At 38.7% G+C, this 13,564-nt stretch overlaps 7 protein-coding genes across 7 annotated transcripts; 2 read left to right on the top strand and 5 right to left on the bottom strand.

The window, feature by feature from the left end:
- The first annotated feature begins 70 nt into the window (after positions 1-70).
- BDF20DRAFT_859986 (uncharacterized protein) lies at positions 71-947 on the top strand. Its single transcript, XM_053080484.1, has 3 exons — positions 71-253; positions 300-852; positions 927-947. The coding sequence occupies exons 1-2, from the start codon at positions 109-111 to the stop codon at positions 479-481; spliced, it is 327 nt and encodes a 108-aa protein (XP_052938232.1). The 5' UTR covers positions 71-108; the 3' UTR covers positions 482-852; positions 927-947.
- Positions 948-1,921: 974 nt separating this feature from the next.
- Positions 1,922-2,572, bottom strand: BDF20DRAFT_816252 (60S ribosomal protein L10-A; the record flags this gene model as incomplete). Its single annotated transcript, XM_053077135.1, has 1 exon — positions 1,922-2,572. One exon carries the CDS (start codon positions 2,570-2,572, stop codon positions 1,922-1,924), a length of 651 nt encoding a protein of 216 aa, XP_052938231.1.
- A 900-nt stretch (positions 2,573-3,472) lies between these two features.
- On the bottom strand, positions 3,473-4,913 carry BDF20DRAFT_859981 (velvet factor-domain-containing protein). Its single transcript, XM_053080483.1, has 4 exons — positions 4,576-4,913; positions 3,986-4,510; positions 3,735-3,808; positions 3,473-3,661 (listed from the first exon to the last, which is right to left on the bottom strand). Exons 1-4 carry the CDS (start codon positions 4,857-4,859, stop codon positions 3,567-3,569), a joined length of 978 nt encoding a protein of 325 aa, XP_052938230.1. The 5' UTR covers positions 4,860-4,913; the 3' UTR covers positions 3,473-3,566.
- A 54-nt stretch (positions 4,914-4,967) lies between these two features.
- On the bottom strand, positions 4,968-5,738 carry BDF20DRAFT_971839 (uncharacterized protein; the record flags this gene model as incomplete). The annotated part of the gene is made up of 2 exons (XM_053085032.1): positions 5,234-5,738; positions 4,968-5,085 (listed from the first exon to the last, which is right to left on the bottom strand). Coding segments are annotated over exons 1-2 (591 nt in total), but the record flags the coding sequence as incomplete, so codon positions are not given.
- Positions 5,739-6,339: 601 nt separating this feature from the next.
- Positions 6,340-6,756, top strand: BDF20DRAFT_911526 (uncharacterized protein; the record flags this gene model as incomplete). The annotated part of the gene is made up of 2 exons (XM_053083834.1): positions 6,340-6,481; positions 6,620-6,756. 2 exons carry the CDS (start codon positions 6,340-6,342, stop codon positions 6,754-6,756), a joined length of 279 nt encoding a protein of 92 aa, XP_052938228.1.
- Positions 6,757-7,659: 903 nt separating this feature from the next.
- Positions 7,660-8,891, bottom strand: BDF20DRAFT_388829 (WD40-repeat-containing domain protein). The gene is made up of 3 exons (XM_053075342.1): positions 8,564-8,891; positions 8,351-8,461; positions 7,660-8,234 (listed from the first exon to the last, which is right to left on the bottom strand). The coding sequence occupies exons 1-3, from the start codon at positions 8,814-8,816 to the stop codon at positions 7,813-7,815; spliced, it is 786 nt and encodes a 261-aa protein (XP_052938227.1). The 5' UTR covers positions 8,817-8,891; the 3' UTR covers positions 7,660-7,812.
- A 2,784-nt stretch (positions 8,892-11,675) lies between these two features.
- On the bottom strand, positions 11,676-13,174 carry BDF20DRAFT_859963 (40S ribosomal protein S4-A; the record flags this gene model as incomplete). The annotated part of the gene is made up of 4 exons (XM_053080482.1): positions 11,676-12,205; positions 12,442-12,630; positions 12,971-13,040; positions 13,172-13,174. The coding sequence occupies 4 exons, from the start codon at positions 13,172-13,174 to the stop codon at positions 11,676-11,678; spliced, it is 792 nt and encodes a 263-aa protein (XP_052938226.1).
- Between the last annotated feature and the right edge of the window lie 390 nt (positions 13,175-13,564).

Raw genomic sequence — 13,564 nt, 5'->3', positions numbered from 1 at the left:
AGATCAAAAATTAAATTTAAAAAGAAATGAAGGCGGAGAGGAAACCCACATTATTTTCTATTTTTGCCCTTTTCATTTTCAGCAAAAAGAAAAAAGAAAAAAAGGGCAATGAAGCACATGGTTTTGTTCAAGGTACAAGAGTGGTGGTGCAGCCACTTAGAACCAGTTTGCAACGTACATTTAAGGTATCTCGTTGCTTTCTTTAGAACTCATTCTATAAGTAGGCTACACACATACACAATCTTGACTTTCCGTAACATTTCAATCCTGAATTCTGTAAATGCTGCATGTCGTCAAAGTATTTTTTTTTTTTAGCCTGTTGAGAAATACCATTTTTCCTTCCTTTATCCTTTCGTCTATAAGCGTGTGTCTGAAGAGCTGCTCTTTTTTAGTTGTTATGATTTTCTCTGCATCCACCCTTCAGCAGACGCCCAACTGCCATCGCTTAGTAGAAGCGAGTCTACGAAACAGATACAGATAGGAAGCATTATAGACCATTTTTACTTTACGTAATACACCAGCCGAGCTTCACTTTTACGGAAGAAAAAAAAAACCAGCTTTTAGGACCCAGAATAAATCGTCGAGGAGGGGAAGCGCAAAAGAAGAAAGACGGATGATATGAATACTTGTTATTGACGAGTATTGACGCGTTCACGTTCCCAGGTTTCCCATAACCAGGAACATCCACATTCTGCTTAGGCCTTAAGGAACCAAATCAAACCGGAAAAAAGATGGATTTGACTTTATTGCGATGATTGAGTTACAGCAATAAGATCAGGTGTTGATACTTGTTTAATGAACAAAATCAACACGTTTTTTCGAAATGGAAAAAAAAAAAAATTCTCAAAGCAGGTAAGAGTCAATTACATTTATTTCAACAAAGTATGTGTCCTTTTCAGTTAATAAGGCTGCTTTTGGAAAGTAAGATATCAAGCACGCCATACACACTCCGAACATCAAACGAGCCATAGCGATCACACTACGTGTGTTGACTGTTGCATCCGGCTACTACATAAAGTATTGTGTTGAGAGAGAACAATACCATGTTGCATGTCCCTGCATTACTATGGACGGAGCAAAATAATTATAGAAATGCCCAAGTTCTGGTTGGTTGGTTATTTTTCTTTTTTTGTTTGTTTCGCTGGAACAATGCAATTAAACAACGTAAATTGATCATCGATTTAAAACAATTATAATTTATTCTCGCCACGACTACTAAGAAGAAATATGTCGCTTAAAAAAAAAAAAAAAATTCTCATTCTAGACTTAATTATCCATCGGCTGCTGCGTGGGCTAATTCATTGAACAGATACCTCAATGGGGTGTTTCAGTAGAAAAAAGGAAAACTTTTATCTATAATACTAATTATATCCTAATTGAATCCTTTGATGAATGGACAATGATAATGGTTCTACCGAAAACAAAAAGTCTTTTGTAGAATCTGGACCTTTGTGAACACGGTTTACTGGATCCATCAAAGCTTGGAAAGTGGTGGTGAGGATAGTATGGATCGAAAAGATTAAAAATAGACAACACTCGCTTAATAAGAATGCATTCGTCTTAAGGACTTGTCTAATCCAGAAAGAAGGATGTGTTGTTGTTGTTGTTGTAGTTCAATTATCTAGTATTTGTAAGCATTTATTCATCGTACCTTTTTTAAGGTAAAAAAAAAAAAAAAAAGAGATTTATCAGCATGGACTACTGCTTTAAGTATCGACGATTTCCTTCAATTCCATCTCAGTATAGGAACAGAAAAAGCACCGATCTAAGTTCATCATCTTGACCATGCGCATGCTTGGCCATTGGCCATAATTTATTTCCTTGAGACATGGTGCTATAAAAAGTAGACTATCCTATAATAGCCGCTCTGAAAGGTGACCAACCTTTTTTTTTTTTTTTTTTTTTGCAAAACAATAAAAAATTAAGCTCTGGAGACTTCCTTGTAGTAATCCGCAAGAGGACCCTTTTGAGGATAGAACTTTATGTAACAGCCATCAGGTCTAAGCAAACCCTTGGAACGGGCTTCAATATAGTCTTGACGAGAGAGAGGAGTGAAGCCCCACTTCTTGGAAACAATGATCTTTTGTTGACCGGGAAACTTGTATTTGCAACGTCTCAAAGCTTCAATGACGACAGCCTTGTTCGCATCCTTGGAACGAACGGAAAAGATGATTTGACCAATGTTGACACGAGCGACCAGACCGTTGGGCTTACCAAAGGCACCACGCATACCGGTTTGCAGTCGATCAGCACCAGCGCAGGACAGCATTTTATTGATACGGGTCACATGATAAGGATGGACACGGATACGCATGTGGAAGGAGTCCTTACCAGAGGTCTTGGACATGTATTTGTTGGCACAGATACGGCCAGCTTCTAAGGCTTCAGCAGAAAGTTGTTCGTATTCATTCGAGACCAAGTGGACACAGAGAGGGAATTCGTCAACCGAAGCCTTCTTACGACCTAAATCGTAAATCCTCAGTTTGGCATCCGGTACACCACGATTGTAGCGGGATTTCGGATAAGGCTTGTTTTTACAATATCTGTAACAGCGAGCTGGACGGCGACCCATTTCTTTATCAATTCGTTTTTCAAGAAAGAGAGAGAGAAAAAAAAAAAAAAAAAAAAAAAGACGAGATGCTTATCACTCGCTCTTATGAGGGGGGCATCCTTTATACATTGTAGCCAAGTTGCTGCGACAGTTTCTCTGAATTAATAAGCAATCGATGTCACTTTTTTTTTTTTTTTTCCTTTGACGCTAAACCATTTTTCATAGAAAAGGTGGCAGACAGCTGGTTTTTTTTTTTTTTTTCTTATTTTCTATTGGTGAAAAATTCAAGCTGTGCCCTGAATTTTTAGAGAGACTCACATGATGCTTAGCATAAGATATTCATTTGTTGTCCTTAGAGTAGATCACTCGATGACGTGCACCCGCCAAAAAAAAAAAATAAAAAAATAAAAAAAAACACCTTCTTGAAAGATAGGATATAAGAACACAAAACCTTTAAAAGAATTGATCGCCAGCTTATTTGTACTTGGGCAATTTTAAGCGGGGAAATTTCATTACCGAAGGGAAAGGTAGACATGTTCTTTTAGGAAAACGATCTCTTCTACAAGAACAAACGGTGTGGACCTGCCTCCGCAGCACACATTGACACATGAAAAGGATAGAGATCGGACAAGCATACCTTTATCTTTTTAAACTACCTGTCTATCCTTTAGATGACTACGGACTTAACATTCTCTGCCCCTACGCCATACCTATAACATTCTTTACGACGAATTTTAAGACCCGGGTGACACAGATGGAGTATGCCATTTATGCGTTGCTGTATTATTGTGTTCTCGTGTAATACGAGGAGTGAGTGGCCACAATTTTCTTTTTTTGTCATCATCGGGGCTCGATCGAATAAACCAACCATTGGAGGCATTCTTTGATCAGTAGAAAAATACGATCATTATTTGTATTTTTTTTTTTTTTTTTAAAAAAAAAAAAAGAGTTGATAAGGAAACAAATAAATTAATCTATAGACAGAACAAGGTGGATGTAACTGCAGAATGATCATTTAACGATCGTGTTTTTTCTTTTTGGGTCTGATCTGCTTTCTAACCGTCAGTTTCAAGCCTTGGTGAGCCAAGTGTTTGGATAAAGGACTCGATTCTATACACAGCAAGCACAAGCCCGTGAGTTTTTGTTGTTTGTCTTTAAGATGAGTCGTTTCTCGTCCACTTACCTTTCATGCCTGGATAGGACTTTGCTGGATAAACCGTAAACGGATCTGAAAATACATCACTCACTATCTTGTTTCTAATGGAGGATTTGCGCGCGTCCCGTAAAAGAAAGAAGAAAAAAAAAAAAATAGAAAAGAAATGAGATGACATGAGAACACGAGGGCGGAGGGAGGGGGGGGGAGAAATACGCGTCATGTTTATAATAGCAGTAAGTTTTTCGTTCTATATCCAACAATAGAGAAGTATCCCTTACCTTGCTAAATCTATTAAACTAAATTGCAATCTAAATTGGCCAGTTATCCTCACACTTAGATCAGGAAAGGCGAAAAAATACGCTCGTTTATTTACAGTCTCATGGGGATTATAATCTTTTAAAAATGAAGGAGAGCTTATGACGGAGCCCATGAGTAATCTTGAGGCGGTGACGGCGCTAGAGGAGGAGGAGAAAGAGTAGTAGTCTGTATCACCACTCGATAGTTCGGTGGTCGGTGATGTTGAGGGAGACGAGAGTGACGGTGTGGATGTTGCTGGTATGGACGTAGTAGGACTCGTGAAAGAGGGAGGAGTGCGAGAAGATGCCATTGGGGTTGTTGATGCATGCGGTGGTAGAGCGGTTGCTGCTGGGGATGATAATGATGTCATGTCTATCGATTTTGAGTTGTGGCTAGTAGTAGTCATACTTTCCTTTCCTGTTGCACCTTCCAACAAATCGTACTTTGTCTGCTTGTCAACAGACCATAAAGAAGCATTCATGATATAAAATGGACATTCAACACTGCTAACAATAGAGAATGTCAATCAACTGAGGCAAGTCATGAAGGAGCTAATTCCTATGTTGCTTACCTAGTATCTTCGTCTTCTTCGTCTTCTGTTTCGTCTTTATCAACGCTGTGATTGCCGTCCTCCTCATCATCCTCAACAGCAGCAGCAGCAGCAGCAGCAGCGTCGTTGTCGTCGTTGGGGTTTTCCTCTTTGTCGTGGAGATGCTTCTCTTCATCGCTCGATGGGGTATGGTTACTGCTGTGCTGAGAGTGTAAATAGCTATGGTGATTGCTCTCGTCCGATGCGTCATGTCCAACATGGGGTAAAGAAGTGGCACTTTTCTCGTCCTTAAGCATATCATCCATAGGCAAAGGAGAATTCGACTGATCATGACGATGATGATGATGATGATGATGATGATGATGATGATGACGAAAGGGGCTATGACGTCGGTAGCGATCATGTTCAACCACCTTACTAGATATATCCAATTTGACGATAGGCGCGGGATCAATAGGTCTGCGGTCTTTTTCTCCATACCTGGACACGCGACATTGCTGTGGCTGTTCAACCACTTCCAAGCGGTAATGACTTTTTTTTTTTTTTTTTTTTTCGTCAAGGTAAACGCCAACCCACCATGACATAGGGGAAGGGGGAGAGGGGGATAAAGAAAGGGTGAATGACAATGGAATGATCTACTCGTCCGTGTTGATGATGGGTCAGATCGATCGATGCTTACCTTTGCTGTGCACTGTGATCGAGTACGAACCGTCTATTAAGCTCATAAAGTTGTTGTTGTTGTTGGGTTTCCAATTGACTGGCTCTTTCCTCACCCAAGAGGTCGATATTGGGTTCTAGAAACGTGATGTGTCGATATTTTCCGGATTTTTTTTTCCGCTGTACGCCATCGTGTCTATCGATACCTCCATTGGGTAAGTACGGATGCTCAGGGGGTGGCACCGGTGATGAACCTTGTCGTCGTGGAGAAGCACTGTCACTCTCTGCACTGTCATTCTCCTCATGATCGTCCTTATCTTTTGCAGCACCCTCCAGCTTGGGGATAGACACTGAGAGAGTGGCCGTCGGCCCGTCGTCGCTCGTGTTTGGTTCGAAATCGATCAGTTTGTTGAACAATTCTTCTTCCCCGTCTGTCAGTTCTGCGGCATCCAGATAATTGTGTTTTAATTTAAATGTTGAATTATCGTTTATCATCAATCAGATGGATAGAAAAAGATATAAAAAAGAAAAAAAGAAAAAAAGAAAAAAAAAAAAAAGACAGTAACCTAAAAGAAGAAAAAAGAAAAAAAAAAAATGGGGTCGGATTGCTTGTATACAAGTTATAATAATGTTAATAAATCCATGATCAACTACATTTATAGTAAAAAAAAAAAAAAAAAAAAATAATAAAAAAACCCAAACTAAAAGGTCAAATACTGGCGTGTGCCGCTTTTCTTTGCGATTGTTACTTGGTGCGTTGCTTTATTCAAACTGAGTTAATTTATCCCAGGACTATCGGATCGAAAATTGTCGACTTCCCGTACCCGCTTTTCTCGATGAAGTTGTGTTTCCCAAAGAAAGTCCGCAGTTTTCGGAAACAAAAAATTGTTCGAAACGCAATATATCCCTCGGTGACAAAAAGGCGTTTTCATCATAAAGAATAATGGAGGCTCAAACAGGTTAGGTCGGGTTTCGTAACATGATAGAGTTTATCATACACAAACAAAAATTTATTCCATTTGAATCTAGAAATTGGGTAATCTTTTTCGATAAGAACGTGCATCTCTTATTTATTTTTCTTTCCCCGCTCTTTTTTTTTTTTTCTTTGTGCAATTAAAGTCCCGAGAGATGAATTACCATCGACAGCAGCAGCAACAGCCATATTACGCTAGTGCTGGTCCACCACAGCAGCCGTACTATCCTCCGCCTCCTCATTCATCACAACCCTATTACAGTCAAACTGCAGCCAGCCCTTATGGTCAAAACCAAGGTAAAAAATCATGATGACATGAGCTTCATAAAGTAGCTATCCATGGATAGGTACTTTTTGATATATCGGGTTTCTTTAGTGCACTACGTTACATTAACTAAACCAACCTAACCTTTTGGGTTGGACGGGATAAAATAGGCTATTACCAGCCTCAACAACCAATGTATGTGAATCCTCCTATGACAATGCAACCACAGGGAAGCGGTGCTGGTGGTGCAGCTGGCACTTGTATGGCATGGTACGTTACACGATCCATAAAAGAAGGCCGGGGATAGAGATCTCTCTCTGACTCGACTGACTGACTCGACTGACTGACTGACTGACTGACTGACTGACTGACTTGCGCTTTTCTATCTTAGTCTGACGGGTCTATGCTGTTGTTGTATGGCAGAAGAATGGTGTTCAATGTTATTCTAGTATAAAAAAGTGTTTTGTAAAAGCATTGTCGTTACTTGTCATAAACGCGTTTTCATTCTTGCTTTGTTTTATGTCAAATCTCTCACTGTCCTATTTTTCATACTGGGCTCAACTAAAAATTAAATGCACTTTATACATAAACGGTAAAAGCTCGGTTTCTTTTTTTTTTCTTCTGTCCTACAAGAAAAAAAAAATGCTGAAATTTCGTAACACCTCAGTTTAGAGGATAAACCGTAAAAAAAGATGGCACGTTGCTGTTTGGTGCTCTATTACCAGCAACGCATCGACTGACAGGGATATCCATTCGGATAGTTTTTTGCGTGATTGATCGAGATATTGGATCGTGATGATCGATCTGAATGTTAGACGGGAAACATGTGTTCAGATCATGTATATCTGCAGAAACCCTTCCCCTAAACAATGATTCAATTTTTTTTTGCCGCTACTCACTTTTTTTTTTATAACAAAAAATGACTTTTTATCCATGGTCACTGAGGTTGATCCTACGCGGTTTCCTGGTACTCGCTGCTTTCTCTTTTTTTTTTTTGTTTTAGTCCGCGACAACCATGATTGGATTATTAAAATAACGCTCATCACGAAAATAGGCATTTTATGTCTTGACCAGACATAAAGTATGATGACTCATATTGTATTTTCAGTAGTCATTATATATATTTGTGTATATCAAACCTTCGTCTACGAGTGATGTACAATAATATTTACAAAGGAAATGGAGAGGGGGGTTGTGAAGGAGAAGGGTGAGTAAGAATGCATTAGAGAATTAGCGAAACATGTACAAAAATTTATATATTATAAAGAGAGGGGTGGAGTGCCATATTTACAGGTGAAAGCAAATAAATAAAATGGGTTGTTGTTGTTTTTTTGTTTTTTTTTTTTTCTTTTGAGAAATCCTATCACAGAAGAGAGGCACAGGCAAATCTTCTACGGGATCCAGTATCAATATTGAAATCCAAAATAGCCGTCTCCATGCCAACAAACATCTTTTGACTATCATTGGAGAAGCACAAACCGGTAATAGGCGTATCATAGCCTAAAGATCCTACTCTTAGCGTTTGTTGGCCATTCAATGTACGTGCATCCACAATATGAACATGGGAAACATGTTCTGTGAAGGCAAGTAGATCCACTGCGCCTGTTTGAGTAAACTTAACGCAACGTGCAGCTCCTTTGGTGATAGACGGATGTAAGCCTGAGAATTTTGCCAGTGGGTTGTGGCTACGTATATCCCATACGTGCACAGATCCATCTTGACTAGAAACAGCAAAGCGTTCCGAAGTATGATTCCAAGCAACAGAGAAATTGGCATCGCGAGACACTAAGTATGAAAGAGACAAAAAAAAAGGGGGGGGGGGCAATCATGTCGTGGGTGAGAAACTGTTCCTCTCCTCAGATCATTGCCTCACAGGGGGGTGGGGGGGATTCGTTGCTTACCTGCCATGGTGGTTGCTAGTTCATAATAGCCGGAAGATGTGATATTGAACAATTGGACTCTATTATCGTCGCCTACTGTTATCATTTTCCTTCCATCAGGGCTGACAGAGGCTATTTCAACCCGAAACCAAGATCAAAAAGAGAAATCATCAGAAACAAGTCTCACATACATATATACATACACACAATCATAGTTCGTTTCATATACTTTACTGTGATTGATGGCAGTTGCAAAATTGAGTGTGTCGATCAGTTGGAGATCTGGAACAGAAAATACACGAATAGAGGCATCGTTATTTGAGACAAGCAATCGGATAGCACCGTTGACATTAGAGAAACAAAGTCCATTATTGATAGTGCATCCAGGTGCTGTCGAGATCTTGACAAGGTAGTCACTGTTGATCGCTTTCAACGTCAAATCACCACGCTGACTACCAGCTGCCCAATATCCAAATCCTGCTGCCATGCAAGTAGGCGGATAGCCAACATCCTTTACTAAATAATCTCTTTCGCCTGTCAAATAATTGTACTAAAAAAATAAAAAAAAATAATGTCATGGCGGTAAGGACACATCCTCCAGTGTAGTACAAGAACAACGCAGCAGGAATACACGAATCACTTACTCTAAATATGTCTTGTCCGGTTGGAAAAATCAGTTGATGTTTACGTCGATCATCGTCGGAAATGATCAAATCTCTCAATTGCCTGTGCGTAATTTATGCATTAGATCATGGAGCCTTACTTTTGTTTTCTTCTGTTTTTTTTTTCTGTTTCCTTTTCTATTTACCAATGATGAATGGTCACTTTCTGATCGTGGACAATCGGCTTTGGTTTAACAAACATGTGTATTTCACTATCAAAAATGGTGGTTATATTTCATAGATGAGTCGTTTATGTAGATCAAAAATATAAAATCATCCTTTCCATTGCTTACTTTGATAAGCAAGTTGCATCGATTTTAGTCATTGTGATTTTTGGTGATTGATTACGTGTATATCACAAAGAATAAAAAGAAAAAAGTAGTGTAGTTTTTACTTTAGAAATACAAGAAGCAAATAAAAGCAGCAGTAAGAAGAAGAAAGAAAAAAAAAGAATTTAGTTTCTGTTTAATTAAATAAAACGTTGTCAGAATAAGCGCATAATATAGGTTTCAGTATCTGTAAAACATATACGTAGCCAAGCAAAAAAAAAAAAAAAAAAATGTCCATCAACTCAAAAAAAAAAAAAAAAGAAAAAGAAAAAAGCTTGTTCTTTCCCCCAAACTATGACGCAATGTTGTCCTATTCAAACGATTCTTTTTTCTTTCAAATTTAGACATGAAAAAGACTTTGAAAGGCTTTTCGATTCAATAGAAAACTAGATTGACATTTTCTACTCATTCCTTTTTTCTGATAGAAAACAGCAAACAGGATACGGAAAGACGAGCCTTTCTATCAGTATCGAAAATCCATAGCATAAAAAAATGTCTTCCTCAATCTGAGTTTTATTTTTTGCATTGATCAAGAAATGATTGGTGCTTGCATTTCAGACTGTACTTTTAGACAACAAAAAAACCAGAGCAGACAAAAAGAACAAATTGCACCAATGGATTATTTTGATAACTAGAAAAAAGGACTCTGTTAAAGATAGAAAGGGCCCTTTTTGTTAAAAGGGAAAATCTCCTCGTCTTTTTTTTTTTGGGCAAAAAGAAAAAGAATGTATCCATTTTTTAAAATAGTAGTTGACCCTTAAGGGAAGTTCGGGTGTTATCCATTACTGCTTCAAACATGGGCCTTTCGTTTATCCACGTAGTGTTTCCCTTTCACATCACACTGTCGCTATTTAAAAAAAGTCCAACTTGTCACTTTTTTAAACTCCATTTACCCGCTTTTTGGATATTTGTACAGTTTATTAGACCATTGAAACATACATGTTTAGACAGTTTGCACAAAGTTATGAATACAAGTGCTTCGATTGAGTGCGGTTGGAACAATCTGGCGAACGGGAGATGGTATAACCTTCTTCTTTACAGCTGATGCACTTTACAGTCTTTGCACTTGACATGTTCTGATTGTGTAATAATGTTGCTAGTACAATTGTGCGCCGAAAACGTATTCCTTAATACATGCTTACCAAATAAGTTCTCTTTCTTTGTGCGCTTTGCTTTCACTGATTCGATTTTATCCATGATAATACTCTTGTAAATGCAAGTAAAGGATAGCAGTGTTTACGAGGTAAAAGAAATGAAAGAAAAGAGAAAGAGAGATGTGGAAGGATTCAAACACGAAAATGATCTTTGCCGTTGACAACAAAAAGCTTTCCTTTGACAACACATGATGAAGCATTATCTCATTTACGCGTTCAACATCGCGAGTAAAAGAAGCAGTCAGTCTCTTTATATAAAAACTTAGGGTTCGATCTTTACGCTTCTAGCTTGCTGTGTATAAGTTCATTAGCATACTACCCTCCTCATTCGGCTTTCCATTACACTGCTTAGCACGTATGCCTACTTTGTCGCAGTCTTGGTCGAGGCCCGCTCCGACTCACTACACATGATGGCATAATCCATCGTATGCCATCATCAAAACTTTTATTATTATGCTTTCATGGCTACTCGATCTGGCTAAAGTGTATCAGGAGAGCAGATAGCTTGAATAGAGAATTTGTCTGAGCTACACAGAGCATTACCCCCATTTTGGGAAGAGAACGTTGAAACATATTTACGTACAAGTGAGGAATAAATCACGAACGGGTTTGACATCAAATTCTTCAAGACTGATTTTATTATCAAATCTAGCGACTCTGCTATCTGATAATGCCATCAGTTTTGGTAGTGATGAAAGATTACTAGGTGCCTCATGATTTGTTGGGATACACATACTTTGGTAATTATGTTTGTAGTGGGCAAAGTCAAGTAACGATTGAATATGGAAAAAGAGTCGGACAGATTCACCGTTGTCGATTTCTTATCCACCCTTAACGTAAAGACAGGAGGGGACGCGTAAACGTACAAAACTTTTTCTCTTCTCATTTATTTATGTAAGGCAACCATTTTCGAGTTGACATTTCTTCATTACGTTGTAATCCACACAAGCGTATACCATCATAAATAACATTTGCCATTCGGTATGAAAATTATCATTCAACAGTCAAATCAACACGGTTTACCAATGGCAGCTAAACATACACACAATGCTCAAAAAGGTAAGACAATATAAATTGTAAACAGTATTTATTAAAGATAAATAGATGGTATTGGAGTTCTATGTACAGCAAAAATATTCAAAAAGGAATAAACAAGATTTTATTTTTTGAATGGAATTGGAAAAAAAAAAGAGGATGCATTTTAGTTAGCAGCGGCAGCAGCAGCTCTACGACGATCACGTTCTTCAGTAATAGAGAGCTTGACACCCTTACCCTTGGGAAGAGAGATCATGGGCTTGTTACCTTGACCAATGACGAAAACGTTGGAAATACGGGTAGCAAAGACACGATCCAAAGCATCCTTGATGTGGACGATTTCGAAACCACCAATGTGACGTTCACGGTGAACAATTTGACCAACACGACCAATGTTACGACCACCGGTGATCATGACAACATTACCAACTTCGAACTTGACGAATTCTTCAATCTTGTTGTTTTCCAAGTTGAAACGGACGGTATCGTTGACCTTGATCAAGGGATCAGGGTAACGCATAGTACGACCGTCGTGGGTGGTGATGTAAGGAACACCCTTGGAACCAACAAGGACCTTCTTGACCTTACAGAGCTTATACTTGGCTTCTTCGTCGGTAATACGGTGAACAGCAAAGCGACCTTTAACGTCATAGACGAGACGGAAGTTCTCTCCTGTCTTTTCAATTGTAATAACATCTGTTATTTACAAATTTAAAAACAAGGAAGAAAAATGCATCCGGGATTCGTCAAAGCTTAAGCTGTGAGAAACACTTGTACTACTAATATACCATAGTGTATTCACTGTCCAAAAGACAAACAGATCTTATCTCTCTCCTTTCCCTTCTTCTTATTTTCTCAGGAGCATCAAGATAATCCCAATCTGTAAACTAGACAATTTGCACACAAAAAAATAACAAAATCTCGAAACTTACCCATGAACCCAGCAGGGAAGGTAGAGTCCGTACGGACCTTGCCATCAACCTTGACTAAACGTTGCATAAGAATGGCTTGGGTTTCACGACCATTGAGAGCGTACTTCAAACGGTTACGAATGAAAACAATCAAAGGAAGACATTCACGTTGCTTGTGAGGACCAGCACTGGGCTTAGGGGCATAAGAACCTATGTTACAAAAATACCAAAGTTATCGTAAGCGATCGATGATTCCAACAGATTGTCAAATTAGAAAAGCAATCAAAAAGGATCACAAGTAAAGAGACAGGGTTGATTATCGCAGAAATGTTTCCATTTGCTTTTTTTAGGCTTTCATCAGTTACTAATAAAGCTCGTCATGAAGAATCGGATTGTTGAGCTTGACTATTGTTTATTTGTTTTTGTCATCCTTTTGCATCCCAAAAAGTACGATTTCAAATGGCTGAAAGCCGACCCTGTCCCTTCATCACGCACCTTTTTGCTTTTCTCCAATAGAGAACAAAAACTTGTAAACTATTTCAATACATACCCAAAAGCTTGTCAAGCATCCAGTGCTTGGGAGCTGCCAAACGCTTCATATGTTTCTTAGGTCCACGAGCCTATTAAATCTAATAGGTTAATTGTCATTGTTGTAGAGAGTTCCATGCATGTGCGATGTATGGATGAATGGATAGATGGATAGATGGATGGACGGATGGATGGATGGATAGAAAAATTCAATGATACATACCATTTTAGTTTATTCTTGAATGAGAAGAAAGAGAAGGTGATTAAGTTTCAAAATGGCCGCCCTTTTCTTCAACACAGAAAAAAAAAAAATTTCATGAATTTGAAAACCAGAGGCATTCAGGACACAAAATGTCTTATTGTGTGACAAGTGACTTGTTAAGCTCTGTATAGCATCCAATAGAGGTCTTAAGGGGATGCCCATCATTATCAGCCTTATTATCAGCACTAAAAGTCTTTTCAAGGTCTGCATGAACAGAAACCAGAAGGGTTGCCTCATATAGCCTTTTTTCCTGGTTTGGTAATTGCAAGGGACGGAAGACGATCCGCTGTTGTGAGTATCTTATACGTGCGTGCATGTGTGCATTTTTTTAATGCCCTTTTTTCCCTGCTTTTT

Source organism: Mycotypha africana (genome assembly GCF_025528875.1).
Source record: "Mycotypha africana strain NRRL 2978 chromosome Unknown BDF20scaffold_3, whole genome shotgun sequence".
NCBI classification, from domain to species: Eukaryota; Fungi; Mucoromycota; class Mucoromycetes; order Mucorales; family Mycotyphaceae; genus Mycotypha; species Mycotypha africana.
This window is presented reverse-complemented; position numbering and strand designations above follow the sequence as displayed.

What these genes read in the sequence shown, in the direction of transcription:
- BDF20DRAFT_859986 (XM_053080484.1), top strand. Translation starts at nt 109, where the DNA reads ATGAAGCACATGGTTTTGTTCAAGGTACAAGAGTGGTGGTGCAGCCAC. An exon ending in ATACACAATCTTGACTTTCC is followed by an intron (nt 254 to 299) that starts GTAACATTTCAA and finishes ATGTCGTCAAAG; the next exon opens with TATTTTTTTTTTTTAGCCTG.
- BDF20DRAFT_859981 (XM_053080483.1), bottom strand. Translation starts at nt 4,859, where the DNA reads ATGGATGATATGCTTAAGGACGAGAAAAGTGCCACTTCTTTACCCCAT. An exon ending in GAAGAAGACGAAGATACTAG is followed by an intron (nt 4,511 to 4,575) that starts GTAAGCAACATA and finishes CTCTATTGTTAG; the next exon opens with CAGTGTTGAATGTCCATTTT. An exon ending in GTCCTATCCAGGCATGAAAG is followed by an intron (nt 3,662 to 3,734) that starts GTAAGTGGACGA and finishes TGCTGTGTATAG; the next exon opens with AATCGAGTCCTTTATCCAAA.
- BDF20DRAFT_388829 (XM_053075342.1), bottom strand. Translation starts at nt 8,816, where the DNA reads ATGGCAGCAGGATTTGGATATTGGGCAGCTGGTAGTCAGCGTGGTGAT. An exon ending in TGCAACTGCCATCAATCACA is followed by an intron (nt 8,462 to 8,563) that starts GTAAAGTATATG and finishes GGGTTGAAATAG; the next exon opens with CCTCTGTCAGCCCTGATGGA. An exon ending in ACTAGCAACCACCATGGCAG is followed by an intron (nt 8,235 to 8,350) that starts GTAAGCAACGAA and finishes TTTCATACTTAG; the next exon opens with TGTCTCGCGATGCCAATTTC.